The 20,288-nt window shown below is 38.6% G+C and overlaps 1 protein-coding gene and 1 pseudogene across 1 annotated transcript; one reads left to right on the top strand and one right to left on the bottom strand.

Moving 5' to 3' along the window:
* The first annotated feature begins 287 nt into the window (after positions 1 to 287).
* Positions 288 to 12,425, top strand: spam1 (sperm adhesion molecule 1). Its single transcript, XM_088006688.1, has 4 exons — positions 288 to 399; positions 8,274 to 9,189; positions 10,553 to 10,642; positions 11,992 to 12,425. Exons 2-4 carry the CDS (start codon positions 8,284 to 8,286, stop codon positions 12,319 to 12,321), a joined length of 1,326 nt encoding a protein of 441 aa, XP_087862814.1. The 5' UTR covers positions 288 to 399; positions 8,274 to 8,283; the 3' UTR covers positions 12,322 to 12,425.
* LOC148159555 (uncharacterized) lies at positions 6,329 to 6,943 on the bottom strand (annotated as a pseudogene).
* Positions 12,426 to 20,288: the final 7,863 nt, after the last annotated feature.

The following is a 20,288-nucleotide window of genomic DNA, read 5'->3' as shown; positions in this document are numbered from 1 at the left end:
CACCTCTAGTATCAAGAGATCCAACAGGGAATAAACAAAATTTGGGAATAGGGTGGCACATAAGACCTGAAGGAAGACTCTACCTCACCTACAGTTCTGTTTCAGAGTTTATGTTTAACATACAAAATAATAATAAAATACTTTTAATATACACAGGTTTTCCTTGAAGTTTTCCTGTTTACCTGTGTTGTTGCAGTTTTTTGTAAATAGCCACCTCATCACGCTCCACTGAGCCGAGTTCTTCTCAAACATGAGATGATGACACAGTACAACCTCCATCAGATAGACCCAGAAGAAGAAGAAACCACTTCTGCTCAAACATGACTCAACAAATCATCAAATGCAGAAGGCATAAGAAATGCTTGACAGATCTTGACTGTTAATTCAAGAGAGCAGCAGGTAGGACTTTGTGACATCTGAAGAGAAATGCACATTTATTCTATAGAAAGTATTTTCATTTTTATTTAATTATTTAACATGTTATGCATATTGCTATGTTTTTTTCACCTCTTTAATAAGCAAGAAAAGAATAGGTAGGGTTAATGTTTGACTGACCAATATTTATTTGGACAGATGACAAAGCCACAAAAACAAATAAGACATTGTAATAATGTGTCTTTACATGTAATATCTCAGGCTTCTTCAGCTTCAGAATTCCATATTGATCCAAAGGTAATTTTCTCAAATAACAAGGTGGTATTGTTACCACAACATTTGAACTCGGCTTTGTTACGTTGTTTAAACGAATACTCTAAGTTCTGATGAGGCACGATGTTTGAATTGATTCAAAGTATTGTCATGTTTTTCTGAAACATTTCACAAAGAACAAATGTAACTAATTAGAGAAAACAGAAAGTCTCAACTGTTCAGTTTATCAAAACAAAAGTACTTCTTCAACTTTTATTCTGCGATGTAAACTAAGAATGTTATTTATACAACACATTACACATATTACTATGTACTGTAATTTATTGCTCATACTAAGGCTAGTATTACCTTTTTGAAGGGTCCTGAAGAAATGCATGTAATAATGAACAATCAAGCCATGATTCTGTCTAAGCTGGACCATTGTCTATGGGGGAATTTTTCTGCCATAATCCTAGAGCACACATGTCCAGTCTGAAAGTAGGATTTCTGTTCTCAAAACGTTTAATACTTTAGCTTACATTTTTATTTTGAGAGCAGAACTTCATATCTTTGTTCTCAAAACTTCTCCTTGCGCTCAGACTTAGTCGCTGCTTGGAGTAAATCTTTGCTTGCAAAACTCTGCTTGCTTGGTGGAATTTTCCTGCCATAATCCAAGAGCAAATATTTTCAGTCTGAAAGCAGGATTTCAGGTGTTTTGTTCTCAAAACTTTTAATGCTTTTGCTTACATGTAAATTTTGAAAGCAGGACTTCATATCTTTCTTCTCAAAACTTGTAATGATTGTACTCAAAACTTCTCCTCGCGATCAGACTTAGTCTCTGATCAGACTTAGTCTCTGCTCGGACTCTGCTCACTTTTGGAAACGCCTATTGGCACAGTTGCCAAGCAACCTCTCAGCCAATAGAATGAAAGTGTTGTGCTGGTTGTGTTTGGTTCCTTTTAGTGGTTATTGATTGTAGCAGAAGCCTCACCACTGCCGCATATTGTTGTTCATATCGATGGACTATTCATGTGAGATCTCGGGGGATAATGTTTCACAAGTTAGATAGACATGTTACTGTTTATATTTGTGAATAGAATATTACTATACTGTTGTGGATACAATGTATATATTTCACACCAGAATGTATGCTCTTATTGTGAAGGGGAGAAGGTACAATACTGTATTTGCTGTATGTCCACCGTCAAAATGCCAGCTAATATTAGCTTGGTGTAATACCGGGGTTCAGCACCCGCTATGAAGGCTAACCTAGATTTTGTAAATCTAACGACATTAACACACATAATATATATAAGTTTGGGAATAAGTTTTATTCCCTAACATCATAGGCGTAACTTCCTAAAGAACTGGGGCCTCATGCATAAAAGAGTGCTCAGTTTTCACACTAAAACTTGGCTATGGAAAAATTTAGAAAAGTGCAGCGCACAAAAAAAAATCGGAGGCATAAAGCCATGTGCACCTTTCCTTTACAAATCCTAATTTGCGGGAAATAGAGCGCAGCTGCTGGTCCGCCCTGTTGTCACCCTTATATGTAAATTAGTATAAATATCCGAAAGTCTCCCACCACGTGAAGCAGTAACCATGGCAACATCCTTGTTTGAGGCAGTATAAGTATTTATAATAATAATAATTCTATATTTTACGTAAAATGTGCTTTCAGGGCACAAGGTCACTTCACAAAAACAAAAATAATACATTTTAAAGAAAAATAAATAAATAAATAAATAGAGATTATGCAAATAAGAACAGTAGTGTGTCCAGCTGGGATTTAAAGAATGACAGCGTGTCAGAGAGTCCTTTGAGTGGGAATGTAAACGTCTATACCAAATAGTAGAATCATGTGTATAAGTTGTACATTTACAGAATAGACTTGCTTTCTGTCCATAAGGGGCCTTCAGAAAGCGGGCATGGCTCAGCTGAAGGATGACTGCAGCTGGACCGGTACCGCACGGTTCCTTCTTTAAGTTCTGCTCGGAGCTCCAGGATGATCAGTCTGGATGAATCTAAATGCTAATAAACCATCATCAATATTTCCCAGCAGATCAATATGATCTCTGATCAATCGCTCCCTCTGAATCCTTCTACTCTCGATGTTCTCCATCAGAGCCAAAGCTCTGTGCCACAATTAGGTCGTTGCGTGTAATTGTGGCACAGCACAAAGGTTTGCCCTTTGCACAGCTACTTATGTACGTGTGATTGTCTCCACACGTTGATCACCTTAAAATAATCAAACCTGTTTGGAGTTAATCTGCTGATCCAACCATGATTTCTTTGTCAGTCAAAATGAAATGACCCCATAGATGAATTCATGCTCTTCAGCTCACAGACCAATGCGTTACATCTCAATGAGACAAAAACTGAGGAAAAGTACTATTTACATTAGAGTCAGGTTTTCAGGTCCTTTCATTTTTATTTTCTTTATTTTGTGTGCGTTTTATGTTATTGTCTGAGGATAAATGTGGTTCAGTTTCATCGTTTAGGTTTAAACAATAAAATATTAAAACCATGAAAAAAACATCGGTTTGATGCTTCTTGTCTAAATAACTGAATGTGGTCAGACTTCAGTGTATTTATGTGAGTTTTGACGCTTTGTGGTTTGATATTATCCACAGAAAAAGTTTGTGTGGCTGCCGCACATTTTCAAACCAGTGAAAAAGTGTTCGTATATTTACATAAACTTTGACACAAAGTACATTTTTATACATGCCGATATGTGCGTAAACTATGGAGCCACACATTTTTTGTGCACACACACACTTTATGCATGAGGCCCCTGATGTGGACATGTCCCCACCAACTTTGGACTGAAGACGACAGTCCCCACCAATATTTCTTGCACCATTTTTTCTTTATTTGCCTGCATCTTCGTGTGGACAGTAACTCGGGAGCAGCTGTGTGCTGTAAAGCCTGACAGCCAGTTAAGGCTTTTTAAAGTTCCTTTGTAAAACATAAGTGGCAAACCTTCTGTGATCTACATTAGTGGATTGCTTCTTCTGGGCACTGACGTCACATCCACATGAGCAAATGCGGCTTTCTTTTTTCTGCTTTGAGTTACCATGACAGCTAGAAAAGACTAAGTCCTATTTCAGACGCAAATAAAGCAATACTATGAACATTGTTGTCTTCCTAATATAATGGGCTTTTAAGTTTTCATGGATTTCCAAGCGATCCTAAAGATGGTGGCTTTGCTGTACATCCATAGCTACCAGTTAAAACTAACGCCGCACAGCAAAGTTTGCAGCCTCCACTTCACTCCAGATCAGCTTCTTCAGCCTAAAGAAGATGGTAAATAAAGGAGCCTCCCTGAGTTATTTCCATGGAATCACTTCTGTATTCAGCCTGAAAGAGTTTATGGGAACGAGAGAGCAGACCAGAGCCTGAGAGCCCAACAACCTGAACACACTGCTGTAAACACCGTCCTATTTGAGCTCTTCACAAGAAACATGCAAAGGTAATACAACAAAATAACACGGAGACATGAAGCAACACGGTCATATTTTTCTAAAAGCAGCAACTTTGAACCTGAACAGCTGAACCAGATCTCTGACACCAGAGCTGCGCTACTGTCAAGCTATGAGGCTTGTTGAGCTTGTCAGGCTTCGGAAGCTAAAAGCCCGAACCGTAACTTCCCCTCTGACACTAACGACAATAAACACACAATATACTTGAAAATAAGGTAAAAACATTGTCAATTAGAATGGATTAAAATGCTTAGATACTTAACCCTTTGTGCTGTGAGGACTGAGGCAAATGTAGACGGCTGTGGAAAATGAAACAAGTTTTACGTGTGTGGGGTCAGTTGGACTTCATTTCTGGACACCAGGGTTAAAAAGCACATTTTTACAAGAAAAATGTCCTTGAATATTGCCTACCAGCATAATCTAAAGTTAATGTTAGCCACAAAGTTTAAAGAAAGTAAAACTTACTGTCGTATCTGTGGATGTATAATGAGGCGTACATCTTAAAACCTTTCTTCAGCTTACTTTTTGGGGTTTCAGATCGATGTACAAAATTAATTGCTACCTTGGCCAAACCCTGCAGCACCAAGTGAAAAATGCCCTTTTTAACAGACCGGAAACATCCAAGCCGCTTTTCCCCAAACACTACAAAGAGCCCAATGAGTCAGGAATGTCGGTGTTGGTAGAAATGACACAATCAAGCCAAGAATCTGAAAAAGTGATGCAAAATTTTTATATTAATTGTCAACACTATGACAGTCCAAAGGGATCACATTTCACATGTCAGTAAAAGCTTTAATTAAAATATAGTATAGAATAGAATAGAATAGAATGTACTTGATTGATCTACAAGGGGAAATTGCTTATTTGTTGAAAACTACTCCGCCTGCGGTAATAAATACAAAGTTTATAAAAGATACCTAAGAGTGATGAAGTTCAAAATGACTAAATATAAACAAATAAAGAAATAACAAGCAATCACAAACAAATTTATGAATCAATAAACTTATAATGAATGCAGAGAAAATTTTAACCAATTAGCACACACTTGGGCATTGTAAAGCCTAATGGGCTCTTTGCACCTACGGCGTTGACGTCACATCTCCAGGAGCTAATGCGGCTCACTTGTTTCCGCTTTGAGTTACCATGACTGGTAGAAAAGACTAAGTCGTATTTCAGATGCAAAAAAAACAATACTATTAACATTGTTGTCTTCCTAATATAATGGGCTTTTAAGTTTTCGTTAATTTCCAAGCGATCCTGAATTAAGAAGATGGCTTGTAAATATCTGTCACTACCAGCTAACGCCGCACAGCAAAGTTTGCAGCCTTCACTCCGGATCAGCCTAAAACTACCGGGGATAGGGATGGTAAATAAAGGAGCCTCCCTGAGTTATTTCCATGGAATCACTTCTGTATTCAGCCTGAAAGAGTTTATGGGAACGAGAGAGCAGCAACTGATCCGCCTGTACATCCTGCTGTAAACACCGTCCTATTTGAGCTCTTCACAAGAAACATGCAAAGGTAATAAAACGAAATAACACAGAGACATGAAGCAACACGGTCATATTTTTCTAAAAGCAGCAACTTTGAACCTGAACAGCTGAACCAGATCTCTGACACCAGAGCTGCGCTACTGTCAAGCTATGAGGCTTGTTGAGCTTCGTTAGTAAAAAGCCCGAACCGTAACCTCCCCGTTAGTCTGTGACACTAACGACAATAAACACACATAATATACTTGAAAATAAGGTAAATACATTGTCCGTTAGAATGTTTAGATACTTAAACAGCACATTTTTACAAGAACAATGTCCGAGAATATTGCCTACTAGCATAAACTAACGTTAATGTTAGCCACAAAGTTTAAGTAAAACTCACCTTCGTGTCAGTGAATGTATAACGAGGCGAACATCTTAAAACCTTTCTCCAGCTGACTTGTTGGGGCTTCAGATCGATGTACAAACCTTGGCCAAGCACTGCAAGCACCTAATGTAAATGATATTTGTATTGGATCGGAAACAATCGAGCCGCTTTACCCCGAACGCGGAAGCTGAGGTGCAAAGAGCCCATGGCAACAGCAGAAATGATTTTCTGTGGTGTACTTTGGTAAAATGAGTCTCTGGCTGAAGGGGCTCCTGTATCCAACCAGCACGTCATGGAGTGGATGAGACTCGTCCAAGATGGCCTGCATCTTAGACAGGATCCTTCTTTCTTTCACCATTGTCAGAGAGTCCAGCTCCACTGGGAGGGGAGAGTTGTTGGACAGCAGCAGTTGTATTGATGGGGAGGTGCAGGGCCCGGAGTGTCAAATCTGTTGAAAAACAGATTGAGTTCATTGGCTCTGTCACATGGCCCTCAACCGCACCACAACCTGCTGATCTGAACCCGGTGACAGTCCTCATCCATCCCCAGACCTCTCTGGTGTTTTTCTGCTGGAGTTTCCTCTCCAGCTTCCTCTTACAATCTTCCTTAGCTCTTCTGATCTTTACCTTCAAGCACCTCTGAATTACTCTCACATCATCCCTCTTGCCATTTCTGAAAGCCCTCTTCTTCTTATTCAGGATGGTCTTGATCTCATCCAGGGCTTGTTATGTGGGTAACAGTAAACTGTCTCAGTAGGGATGATGGAGTCAACACAGAAGTTGATTTGTGTTTTGCACTCAGTGAGCTCATCGATGTCCTCTTTATTCGGATGACAGAGTGCCTGCCAGTCAGTGACCTCAAAACATCCCTGTAGTGTCTCAGTGACCTCTTTGACCCCCTCCTCACTGTCCTCATGGTTGCAGGCTGTCTCTTCACCAGAGGCATATAACATGGGCTCAGGTGCACCAGGTATGATCAGACCATCTGAGTGGAGAGGAACTGACATCACTAGTGAGGAGAGGGTTAATTATGCTAGCTTAACTTTCATCACCTTAACATGTACTTGTACTGCACAGTTCAGAGAATTTTGGTTCACTTAACACAAAAATACGGCGACCCACATAGATTTTTTGACAGATATTCAGGAGTGCAGGTGTTTAAATTAGCTAATCATCCACCACCAGTGTTCAGGTGATCAATTCCTAATGATTGCAAAATGAAAATTGACAAACATAAATCTGCAATGAACAGAGTGTTTGGTGTTTTTACGTACTTTTTTGTGTAGGAAATGATTTTGTGGCTCTTTAGCGTTAATTGATGCACTTGAACGTACTCCAACCAAATCATGGACAGCTGTGGAACCAGAATCACATAATTGAAAAATACAAAGGTTGCACTAACAAGGATTCACTTGATTTACATGGAAGTTATTTATTCTGTTTTTTACATTTCGAATAACATGTTGATTGCTACGGAATCTCTTGTTGATCTTTTTGAGCAGCTTTGGCAACTATGTGATAATTCATCACAAAAATATTATTGAATTGTGAAACTTTTCAGCTGTAGGCAACCATTGAGCAAATATACAGATTTATTCCATAAATTTTAAGATCCCGGTACGAAATTCCACCAAGCGAGCTGAGAGTTTTGCAAGCAAAGATTTGCTCCGAGCAGAGACTAAGTGTGAGCACGAGGAAAAGGATTGAGTGCAATCATTGCAAGTTTTGAGAAGAAAGACATGAAGTTCTGCTCTCAAAATAAAAATGTAAGCAAAAGTATTAAACTTTTTGAGAACAAAAGACATGAAATCTTGCTTTCAGACTGAACATGTGTGCTTTTGGATTATGGCAGAAAAATTCCCCCATAATTGTCAGGTTGAAAGTTTGTCCAACCAAAGAACATGCCCTTAAACCTCCAACAGGTTTAAGCTGACTGCCTGTCAGGGTTCTGTGTCAGCCAGTACCTTAACTTTCTTATAGTAAAATCATTAAAAATTGATCAAACTTAAAAATAAGTAAACTTCAAATATCAATGTATCCTTGGAAATAATTACATTATCCTTTGTGTCAGTCAACAGTTCTGGTGGCCCTTAAAAAACCTGAATCATGCAGAAGAATCTTCATACACTTTTCAGTCATGAATACATGGGATTTCCATGAAGGGTGTGGCGCAGAGTGGAACAGTAATCATTATGGCAAATAGGAGGATGCAAGTTAAATTACAGCTGTTGAAATATAATGCTATACAGTAGCAGTACAATATTTATTGTTGGATATTATACGTGTTGCCTCTTGTCTTCTCACAGGGCTATAACAATGGCTTCACCCTTTCTTTCCTGTCTCGGCCTCTGTATGATTATATCAGTCTTTGCATTACCACCCACTGAGCCACCACTGGTTCGTGACCATCCCTTTGTGGCCATATGGAATGCCCCCACTGACCAATGCAAACAGCTTGAAATTCCACTGGATACCGCTGCCTTCCAGGCAGTGACTACACCTTCAGCTGTGCCAGGTCAGTTTCTTACCATCTTTTATGAAGATCGCCTTGGCCTGTATCCTAAAGTCGACATAATCAAGCACAAGATCTACAAAGGTGGTATCCCTCAAAACGGGAACTTGACAGAGCATCTTGCTAAGGCCAAAAGTACAATAGATCACTATATCTCCCAAGATTCCTCTCCTGGGCTGGCTGTGATCGACTGGGAGTCCTGGCGCCCTCTGTGGGACCAAAACTGGGGATCAAAACGTATCTATCAGAAGCTATCCATTACTCATGCATTGCAGCTGGCTCCCTTTTTGTCAGCAAAAAAAATTTCTCAAACAGCCAAGAGCCAGTTTGAGCTAGCTGGGCGACGCTTCATGGAAAAAACTATCAGCATTGGCATCGGCAAACGTCCAAACCGCCGCTGGGGCTTCTATCTGCTTCCTGATTGCTTCAACTATGGATGGAACAAGCTAGGATACACAGGGAGGTGCTCCACTAAAACTAAGAAGCAGAACAACAAGCTGCTGTGGCTGTGGGAACGAAGCACCGCCCTCTTTCCATCCATCTACCTCCATATGACTCTGAGAAACTCTCCCCGGGCCGCTCTCTATGTTCGTAATCGTGTCCAAGAGGCGCTGAGGGTGGCAGCGCTGCCAAAACACCTCTCCACTGTGCCTGTCTATGTCTACTCCAGACCCCTGTACCGGGATCAGACCCAAATGTTTCAGACTCAGGTGATTCATTTTTAACATTTCTTCTTTATTGTTTACATTCAACCCTGACTACTAATCCCAGAATTTGGGGATCTGGGATTCGTACTCAGGTTCTCAGCACCAAGACAATAATGACGCAAGAAGTAAAAAAGGCAATAAAGGTTTTTCCACATTTATGACTAGAACATCTTACAGTGCCCTCTGCACTGCGGAGGGTACCCTGAAAAATCTTTAAATAATTTCAATTTTTTTTTACATTAGCTTAATCTTCATGAACATTTTATAAAAACACATTTCATTTGGGGGCATTTATTCAGAATGGAAAACTACCATATGAAGACAGTTGTGTCTACATAAAACACATCAAGGCCTTCAAATTACTCCTTTTACTAGGCCCACAAAATATTAGAAGATATGCAAAAAAAATTTGCCCAAAATTGTTATGCTGATATTGTGATGAAGATTTATGAGAAATATATTATTTAGCACCACATAAAGTATGTAGTGCTATATTGTTTAGTGTGAATACAATTTACTCAAAACAATTAACAATTTTTTGTGTGAATTCTATTCTCTGTTTTCAGTCCAGCAGTGAACGCTCATGTACGCTAAAGCTAAAGCTGGGTTCCTGCTTTCCTCACTGTCAGATGATTCAGGCTGTTTTTATTTATTGCTCTGACCATAAATATGCACATTAAGGCCATAAGCTGTTGCATTGTAGCTTTTTCCTGACATATGATGATCAACACACATCTGCCTAAGTTAAATGGCATTTTGTTTTGTTTTTCCTATTTTGAAGGGTCTGCCACAGTCTTTAAACGCCAGAGAAACAGGAAGTCATGGATTACTCAATGAAAGTGTTTTATTAGAACAAATAAAATGTGGCACTTTTGTTTCTTTATGTGAAATTTGAATTCCCCTTAGTGAATGAGCTGAGAATAAATGTTTTCTAATATTCACTTAGCTAACACTACCACTTCCTTAGAGCCAATGTTATTTATTAGAGTTGTATTTCTGTGGACTCAATAATCCATTTCCAGTCTGTTTTGTAAGCAGTTTTACAGGATTTACATCACATTGCCATTTTTCTTTTGAAGCATAGTCTGATGTTTTAGGCAGAAACCACGATTTAAATCAGAAAAGTTCTCATGAAATCCATGAGATTATTATCGTAAGTCAGTGTAGCTCAGAGTACTGGACACTTCCAGTCTTCCTATTTGGTTAACATTCAATATTTTCTTTACATGAGCAGAGGATTTTAGGTCATTTCCAAATGTCCAACATCCAAATGAATATAATTAATAGTGAATATGAGAGAGTGACAGGAAACAGGAATCTGGTATGAAAATGTATTTGTCACTTGTGTGTGTTTTTGCCCTTTCAGACAGATCTTGTTAACACTCTTGGAGAGTCTGCAGCTCTGGGTGCTTCTGGGGTTGTAATCTGGGGAGGTACCAGGGACTACAACAACAAGGTAACTTTCAAGGCCTGAAGTCATTGACGAACAGTCTGTGTTGATATAAAATTCACATGCCGGCACACACACTGAATAGCTGTCCCGTCTCTCTAAAGGAGAGGAGAGGATCTACCACTGAAGGTTTCTGGGTTGATCTGCAGACATGATCACAAAAACTGTTGAAATATCTAAACAGGAACACAGATGACTAGGCTTTAGTCAGCAATAATCTGAATGTCTTCATTTCCTCTTTTAGGTAGAGTGTAGAGGAAAAAACACGGAGGTATTCTTATCTATATGAAGCAGTCAACCACCAGTTAGTCTTTTGTGGTTTGTTGTTTACTTTAATATAATGTCAAACAAACATTTTTCTAGACCTGTTTTGGTCCTCTGGTATTTGAATTTTGGAATTTATTGGGTTGGGTTTATTATTTATTCATATCTTTTATTTGTGCATTTACATTTAGCTTTTTTAGATTAGCGTCTTCCTTTATTGTGTCTGTTCTGCTTAGTGCCGTTAGGGTTCATTTGTCTCCCTTCCTCTGTTAACTTCAGCCTGCTGGTCTTTGCTCCTGCACTAGGCGTTCCCTTTGACTTGACTGCCTCGCCTGCAGCCCATGTCATCATCTTCTCCTCCTTTTACATAGTTGTCTGCTTTCATTGCACTTTGCTGTTTCCTCTAATATTTCCCTACCATTTTGCTGCTTCTCTGCACAAGACTTGTAAGTTTTCAGCTTTTGTTAATTAAAGAGAACGCATTACAATCTCAGTGAAATCAGCAACCCTGTATGTTGTGTACCGTAACTCAGTCTAAGTTTAGCTCCATTGAGAAGTAAAGGTAAAGCGGGTTCAGTTCCTCCAGGTACGGGATGTTTCACTTCAAACAAATTGCAACCGCCAATTGATCAGTCGCTGACAAACCCACTGGACTGGTTAACAGGTGGCACCATGTCAATTGAACTAACAGGGATTTAAAGATCGTCTCAGATGCCTGTTTTTCTTCATCTTGAAAACATTAAAGGGGATGTATTATGTGACTTTTTTGAACATTATATCATCTTATAATGTTGAAGGTCAGCAGCACTTAGCAAACACCTTGCAGAATTGTGCATCTACTGAACTACTTCTCAGCCCAATGTACCTAAGAACAGCTGTAAACGGCATCATGGAGAAACACTGTTGTGATAATTTGCACAATCATCCCATTCCCATCAGTGAGAAACTGATGGGAATGGGATGATGTGTTTACGGGTATAAAAGGGATACAGGAAAGGATAAAATGTCAATAGGTACAAAATCAGGTTATGAATAAATTCAGGGATGAGTAGATGTAGATGATTGATCCTTCAACTTCCTTCAATTTGTAGGCCTCCTGCCAGTCTCTGTCTGACTACCTGTCCTCCACGCTCAGTCCATATGTTGCCAATGTGACTGCGGCTGCCATGCTCTGCAGTAGGCTGCTGTGTAAGGGAAATGGCCGCTGTGTGAGGAAGAACTACAACACCGCTCACTACCTTCACCTGAACCCCACCTCCTTCCGCATCCTAAAGGCAGGCGGGAAGTACATCGCCGTCGGTCTCCCATCTGCCAGTGACCTCAACGACTGGGTGGAGAACTTCACATGCCAGTGCTATGCTGGGTGGAGCTGCTTTCCTGAGCTGCGGCGTCCAACTCAAGTTCAACTTATAAGGGTTTAAATGGCCCTTGCTGCCTTCTTATGGTTGTGTAGTCATTGCTGTGAGGAAAACATATCATAAACAATGTTTGCTCACAAAATAAAGATATGAGGCAAAACATTAAATTTCTGATTCCTGCATTGGGATATTTTTTCTTCCTTCACACAGTTGCTAAACCAACAAGAACAAAATAAACTTTGTGTAGTCATGATATCTGAGAAGTCCAACACATTTACAATCCACTATTGGCTGAAATGTAACAGGAGTGCTTTTTTTTTTTTTTCAGTTTATTTTTCTAGGAATAACTCACTGTCAATCTCAAGACACTTTAATAGAAAAACTGCTCCAGCTGTAAATACTTATTTAATCAATCAAATCAATACAACAGATTCTAATTTAATTACATACAATCAAATTAAATCTTAAAACAATGGAGTTGAATTCAGACAAATGGTTAAAAAAAGTTATATCTGTCCTCTTTAACCAAGCATGTGGCATCAAGGAGAATATTGTGCAGCTTTCTGCCATTAAACAACTTATTGAAGCCTAGATGATAATGTCATGGTAAACTTGTGACAGTTAATTTACAACATTTTAGATCAATGATGGCATACCTATAGATGTATTATTTCAAGGCAACACCTCAAGCTTTCTTACTAACTCTAACCCATAAAAAAAAATTAAGGAGATTAAAATTCTAAGATTTGGAGACATGTCCTGTGGTTCAGGGATGGCCCAAGGCACAAGCAAACTAAGCAGCTGCTTAGGCCCCCAGGGCCATTAAGGGCCCCCCTCAGTGGAGCTGATTGTTTTTTTTTTTGTTTGTTTGTTTTTTTAGTAATAATTTCTATGTCATTATAATATCAAAAACACACAATTTCACTATGAACTGATTTGTTTTTACAATATATATTTGATAATGTATGTAGACATCATTATTTTATGGATAAAAGAAAAAAAAAATTATCTTGGGGGCCCCTGGTGGCCGCGGTAGGTACCGCACACTTCGCTGGTACCTTCGCCGGTAGGAAGAATAGAAAAAAAAGCCAAGATAAAGGTTTGTTTTAATGTGCCTTGGTAATGTAATGGAAAAGATTTGTAAAGCTGGTAATAGAAAATTAGCTTGTTAGCAACCTGGAACAGTCCAGTTCAACAGCCAAACCTTTATGCTAGGGGCTTTGTGTTTGTGGGAAACTGAGTTTAAACTTTAGATGAGTTGGTTCTCATCAGTCCGTATATTTCTGAGGTATTTTTGGCTTCAAACCACTGTGTTTGATAAAGTTTGATAACAATAATTAAAACTTCTCAATGTTTGACATTGTCTAGCAAAATGTTTCTATGTCAGGCTACATAGGTGCTACATCGATGAGCTGCTCTGTGCTGTAGTTGGAGATATGTTGTTTGCTGCTGAGCAGAATCATTTTGTGGCTAAAACAAACATTATTTTACATCAACTTCTAAGTTATGTGAAACTTCTGTTAAATTCATTTGAAGGCTCAGAATCAGTCCAGTACCAATCCACATTCCAGGGGAGAAAGACAGGTCAGGTCTGCATTGTTGCACGTTTGCAGACCTGACCTGGTGGGCCGGTCCGTCAGTCACACCTCTCACTATAGAGCAGAAGAGGACAGAGGCTGATTTATAAACCTTTGCTGATGAAGATAAGATTAGGAGATAAGATCAGATTCACGTGCAAGTATCGGCCAATCACGATCCCCCAAAATTAAGGAAATCGGCACCCAGAAATCAACTGGTCGATAAATCAGTTGGCCAATAAATGTAACCTATATTATGCATGTATATAATGTAAACACCACTGCCAGAGATGCAGTAGGTTTATAGCAGGTGTGTGAATGATCTAATGATCGGACTGCTGACTGCAGCCAGTCCACATTGTTAGCAGAACTAGAAGGCCCCAAAACCACATTTCAGTTTTGGGGCCCTCAAAATGTTTTTTGAGGGCCCCAACGCTTAGCAACATAAGCGTTACATAACCTTGTATTAAAGCAGAAAGTACGGCGGCCACCGTAAGAAGGGCTTGCAGTATTCAATTATGCCCCATGAACTGATCAGTAGACTATTGCGAGGGAACGCAAAACCTTTTGCAAGGGAACGCAAAAGAAAAAAAAAATTCCCATGTCCCCTGGAAGGCTCCGTAGGTTTCCTTGTATGCCATACCTTTGAGGCATTAATTCAATATAAGAAAGCACAAGCTATAGTTAGGAAGACTATTAGAGCAGCTAAGAAGGCTTGTTGGAGACAGTATTGTAATTCCATTGGAAGAGAGACCAAATTGTCAGAGGTATGGAGAGTTATTAAGAAAATGAATGGTGTTAAAAAGAGTTTTTCCTTACCGGTTTTAGAATTAAATGGGAAAATAGCAGTTAGTAATAAAGAAAAGGCAGAGTTATTAGCAGAAACGTTAATTAAGGTGCATAGTTCAGAAAATGTATCTGAAGATATGGAAAGTTATAAAGAAAATTTATTGGATGAAAATCCAGAAGTTACTACTAGGAGAGTAGTTTCAAATCAGGATTTAGATATGCCTTTTACTATGTATGAGTTAGAAAAAGCTATTAATAATGCTAAGCAATCAACTCCGGGGAAGGATGGAGTGTGTTATACAATGCTTAAACATTTTAAATATTCATCTCTTACTGTTATATTAAAATTGTTTAATTTGATTTGGATGACTGGGAGTATTCCTGCAGAATGGAAACAGTCAGTTATAATTCATGTGTTAAAACCTGGTGAAAATGCAGCAGACCCGTCAAATTATAGACCTATAGCTCTCACTTCTCAATTAGGGAAAATAATGGAGAGGATTGTTACAGATAGGCTTTATTATTTTATTGAGAGTAAAAATAAATTCTGTCCTTTTCAGAGTGGATTTCGTAAAGGGAGGAATACGATGGATGCAGTTCTGTGTTTAGAGTCAGAAGTAAGAAAAGCTCAAGCAAATAAAGAGTTAGAGATAGATGTGTTCTTTGACATAGAAAAGGCTTAAGATATGTTATGGAAAGAAGGATTATTGATTAAACTAAGAAAACTTGGTATAGGAGGTAAGATTTATAATTGGGTTTTGAATTTTTTGTTTGGTAGAGAAATAGAAGTTCGGGTTGGGGCGAGTTTCTCTACCAGGTATGCTGTTGAGAATGGTAAAAAGCCCAATTCTTTTTAATATTATGATTAATGACATTTTTGATGAGATAGATAGTAGTATAGGTAAATCTTTATTTGCAGATGATGGTGCTTTATGGGCGCGGGGACATAATCTGGTATATTTGCAGAAAAAGATGCAGGATGCATCTTTTTCTGAAAGTGGAAGGTTGGGCTAATAAATGGGGATTTAGGATGTCAATTGCAAAGACTCAAGTTATTTGTTTTATAGAAGACATAAGGAAGTCAAGTTGTACCTTTATAAACAAAAGCTTGAACAAGTGAAAACAGTGAAGTTTTTAGGTGTTATATTTGATGAGAGCTTAACTTGGAAACATCAAATAGAATCAGTTCAAAATAAATATAAAAAAGTGAATAATTTGTTTAGATGTCTCTCTGGACAGGAATGGGGAGCTTCAAGAAGTGCACTGTTGGGAGTCTATCAGACTCTCATGAGATCTACTCTGGACTATGGGAGTATAGCATATATGGCAGCTGCTGACAGTCATCTGAGAAAACTTGATAGGGAGATAACACAAGGATTAAGGATTTGTTGTGGAGCTTTCAGAACATCATCTTTAGCTGCTCTACAAGTAGAAACTGGTGAACTTCCTTTAAGATTAAGAAGGTTGAAACTAATGTATGTTGTTAAGGAAGAAATTTCTAAATAGTTAACTTTGGAAAAAGTCTGGCTCTCTCTTCCTCTGGATCCCAGGTCCTCTCGGCGGGCCACGTGTAGCCACAAGGAAAACAACAATGCGTGTTGACGTCACAGAATTACAGAGTTTAATCCAATATAAGACAATGCATAAACTTAGAAGTAAGACAATGCACAAACTTACACCAGAAACTGCAGAACAACGGAGACAAACATTCATTTACCTGACAGACTTGGAAAAGAAGGAAAGGAAGAAAAGCAAAGACGTGCAAAGACATCTTTGGAGAATTGCAAGTGCAAATTTGATTCGTTACTTCTGTGTAGAAAGTTTTATCCTCTTGTATTTAATTTATTTAGGCGTACCTGTGCTCATCCAACCAGGACCTATCTCTGACCCTCCCTCAAGCCAGAAACCCCTGCCGTGTATACGGCCTTTCACAGATGAGTGTGAAAAGCTGGAACTTCCACTGTATTGTTTTCCCACAGACAAAAGGCAGTTCAAACGATCCTAGCAAACCATCTGCTGGAACTACAGGTAAAATAAAGGTCAATAGGCCAGAATAAGTTACTAATTTCAAAACGACAATTAGGCCATTTGAATCAAGACATGTTAAGTTTTAAAACTAGCTTATTTTAAATTTATTTTCTCAACAATGTGTATTGGGTGAACTTACAAGGACATAAGTGTGATCATCCAGCTAAGATGGTGCTGAAGGACTGTTGGGAACATCATAAATTAAATTGTAATAGTTTTGGATGGATTGGGGACATAAAGGCAAAATATCTTGGTTTAACTTTGTTCCAGTATAGTGTTTCAGCTCCTCATTCTGAAATTCCACCATGGTTATTTATATCTCCAGAAGTTGATCTTCAATTAAGGGAATTTTTTGAAAAGAATAAGACTCCAGAATGGGTTGTAGTTAACAGATATTTTGAAAGATATAAAGACAACATAGTTATATACACAGATGGATCTAAAGATCCAAATAGTGGTAGAACTGGGGCAGCAGTGAATATCCCACACCATAAAGTTTTGATTAAGAGGAGAACAGCTGACCATTTAGCTGTATATACAGTTGAATTATCAGCCATTATTTGAGCTTTATGTAACTCTTCTGATTGTGTTGTTGGTCACCTAGCACAACAAAAGATGAAAAACTCCTCACAATGTGATTGACCGCAGCCAAGTGGTCCAACAGACTCCACCAGCGCTCCTCAGAATTCTTTCTTTTTTTTTTTTTTTTTTTTTAGATGTGATCATATAGTTTAAACAACACTCACAACGGTTAACAAATTTTCAAAACCAAAACAAAACATTCTTATTCAATGAATCAATCAAAAATAACATCAACAGCAATAAACAGTAAAATAACAGACAACTGCTACATCAATTAACAGTCAAAACACTCACAAACATTTTTCTATATAACAACAAATTCACTGTCTGAACCCACCTAGCACAACAAAAGATGAAAAACTCCTCACAATGTGATTGACCGCAGCCAAGTGGTCCGACAGGCTGAAAAATAAAAAAAAAATAAAAAAAAAGACAGTTTTTTATTTTTCATTTTTCGTGGCTGACCGAGTGGTCAGCCACGAACACCAACCGGCGCAGCTCTCACTCATAGGGTCACATTTTTCCAGCCCAACCACAAGAAAACTTTACAAATTATATTTATAAATGTTAAATATTCTTACAGTACCTTATTAATAGTTGAACTAGAAAAATATGACCCTAAGTAAAAAAAGAAGTGAAGAGCTGCCTCTCTCGCACCTCCACCAGCGCTCCTCAGAATTCTGGTGGAGGAAGCCGCGAGAGAGCTTGATGGACCCGTTGCATGCAGTCACTCATCACACCACTAGGTGGCTCCAAACAAAATAAAAAATACATACAACCATCACTATAATCATTTCGATCAAAACTCACACAGACACACGAGCTCTTCTCTCTGTTACACTTAGAATGGTTGTTCGATTATGATATTAGGGAAGAAAGTAAATTTACTATGGCAGCATTATTAAGTATTAAATCTGGCAAATCTTGTAGATTAGATTTGATATTAAGAATATACCAATTATTAGTTTATTTACATAACAAGAAATGCTTGGTTCGATTTGTCTGGATTCCTGCACATGCAGGTATAGAAGGAAATGAGGAAGTAGATATTCTAGCTAAGCAGGCCTTGAAATCAGAAATTGTTCATTTGAATATTCCTTTAAGTAAAAGTGAGGGTAAATCTATTATTCAAAAAGAAATTATTAAGATTTGGCAGGATCAGTGGGATAATCATTAGAGATGTGCCGATCAGGTTTTTTATTCCCGATACCGATACCGATCACCCTTGAGGGCCGATCACCGATACCGATCACATAATTATTATTATTATTTTTTTATCATAAACACTACCGGTTACATTATGTGGAAAAGGGAACCATGAATTCACCTTAATTTAGACAAAAACCTGTTTTTAATAACTTTTTTCAAGAAGAAAACTAAACAAAACAGGCATTGTGCAAATTGTACTGCTATTGATAATACTACCTTTAACAGACTGATAACATATGAAGGCTCTGAAGAGGCTAAATAACACAAAGAGCCAAAATAAAACCTCTCAACATTGCCAAAAAAATTCAAGTATAAAACTTAACATTCAAAGGCAAAAACAAGAACAATTACAATAAACAATCCAGAGTTACTGAATGAAAACTTCCTGATAGCATGGCGGCTAGCTGATTACTGCTAGTTCTGATTGGCTGTTTCTGACTGAGCGGAGTAATTATGCAGAACAGGGAGGAGAACGATTATTTTTTTTAGAGATTATCTGTCTCATGTTAGGACAACGAAAGTTTTAAAACGTATGTAAAATGTATTTTTTAAGTTAGATGCTGCAGCTCCAAACAGAGGTTCGGTGTGAGAGTCACTACCAGGTGGAGCAGAAGCGAAGCTCCGTCTGTCAGATATTACTACCTGTAGCGTAGCAGCGGTTCAACAGGAGAGCAGAACCAGCGTCTGACATCGCAGCTCGAAGACTTAAATAATTTTCCAGGTTATTTGTTTAGCTTTCTGACCGTCATGCTAATCCGGGTGAGTGTTTGTAGCTGTGCGCTGCTTTACCTGCTATCTGATCCTCTGTATGTCTTTTTTACTGCAGTGAGCCTCGATGTAGCCAAACTCCGTCAAGTATGTCATTGTTTTTGTGTCGTATTAGCTTCGTTGTGTTGATGCATTTTGACCTGCTTTAATTTTCCGCCGCAACACGGAAACTTCCCCATTCACTCAGTGCGTTATAGTTCCACATCGCTTAGGATTTATTGCTGCGCGTTTGCGCAGAGTGAAGGAAAGAGGAGAACAGCTACACAGGCAGGTTGGAAATGAGATGATCGGTATCGGCAAGAGCCAATGATGGCCGATCACCGATCATGCACTTTTTCACGAAAATCGGCCCGATTATGATCGGTGACCGATCGATCGGCACACCTCTAATAATCATGATAATGGAAGACAGTCGTATGCAATTCAAAAGAGTGTGGGAGGTAGTAATTGTCTGAGTGAAAGGAGGAAATAGTTATGACTTGACTTAGAATTGGGCATTCTGGATTTAACAGTTCTCTCTTTAAAATAGGAAAGCATGAGACTGGGGCTTGTAATTATTGCAATCAGGCGGAAACAGTGGAGCATGTATTGTTAGAATGTGATAAATACTCAGAGGAACGTCAGCTTTTAAAGTCATTACTAAGCAGAAAGAATATAGGACTGTCTATGATCAATCTACTAGGTAATAAATCAAATTATGTTAGATATCTTTTATTTAGGTTCTTAAATAACACTAGGTTAATGAATCGTATTTAGAATATGTGTAAGTATGTGTGTGTATGCCAGTACATGCTCATGCATTCTTACATGTATTTAATGAATGTGTTAGATGTGAATTTGCACATTGTACACATCATTGAGGCGTGTTAAATTCCCTCTGAGATCTCTAATGACTACACTCCAGTCTGGTAGGTGGCGGTAAACATAGACATTAATACGTAGACGCCTCATGGAGCGGGTCGGCCCGTTGCAGCGATACGTAATCGCGTCCGCGATATTGAATGTGGCATCTCTGCCCGTAAGCTAATACAAATGAATGGACCGAACTTCAGAAAATGCCATTCCACAAAGTATTTT

This window comes from Poecilia mexicana, unplaced genomic scaffold (assembly GCF_051168715.1).
Source record: "Poecilia mexicana isolate PSO_F unplaced genomic scaffold, ASM5116871v1 scaffold_6, whole genome shotgun sequence".
In the NCBI taxonomy this organism is placed as follows: Eukaryota; Metazoa; Chordata; class Actinopteri; order Cyprinodontiformes; family Poeciliidae; genus Poecilia; species Poecilia mexicana.
Note: the sequence above shows the minus strand (reverse complement) of the source record. Positions and strands in the feature narration are given on the sequence as shown.

What these genes read in the sequence shown, in the direction of transcription:
- spam1 (XM_088006688.1), top strand. Translation starts at nt 8,284, where the DNA reads ATGGCTTCACCCTTTCTTTCCTGTCTCGGCCTCTGTATGATTATATCA. An exon ending in CCCAAATGTTTCAGACTCAG is followed by an intron (nt 9,190 to 10,552) that starts GTGATTCATTTT and finishes TTGCCCTTTCAG; the next exon opens with ACAGATCTTGTTAACACTCT. An exon ending in CCAGGGACTACAACAACAAG is followed by an intron (nt 10,643 to 11,991) that starts GTAACTTTCAAG and finishes TTCAATTTGTAG; the next exon opens with GCCTCCTGCCAGTCTCTGTC.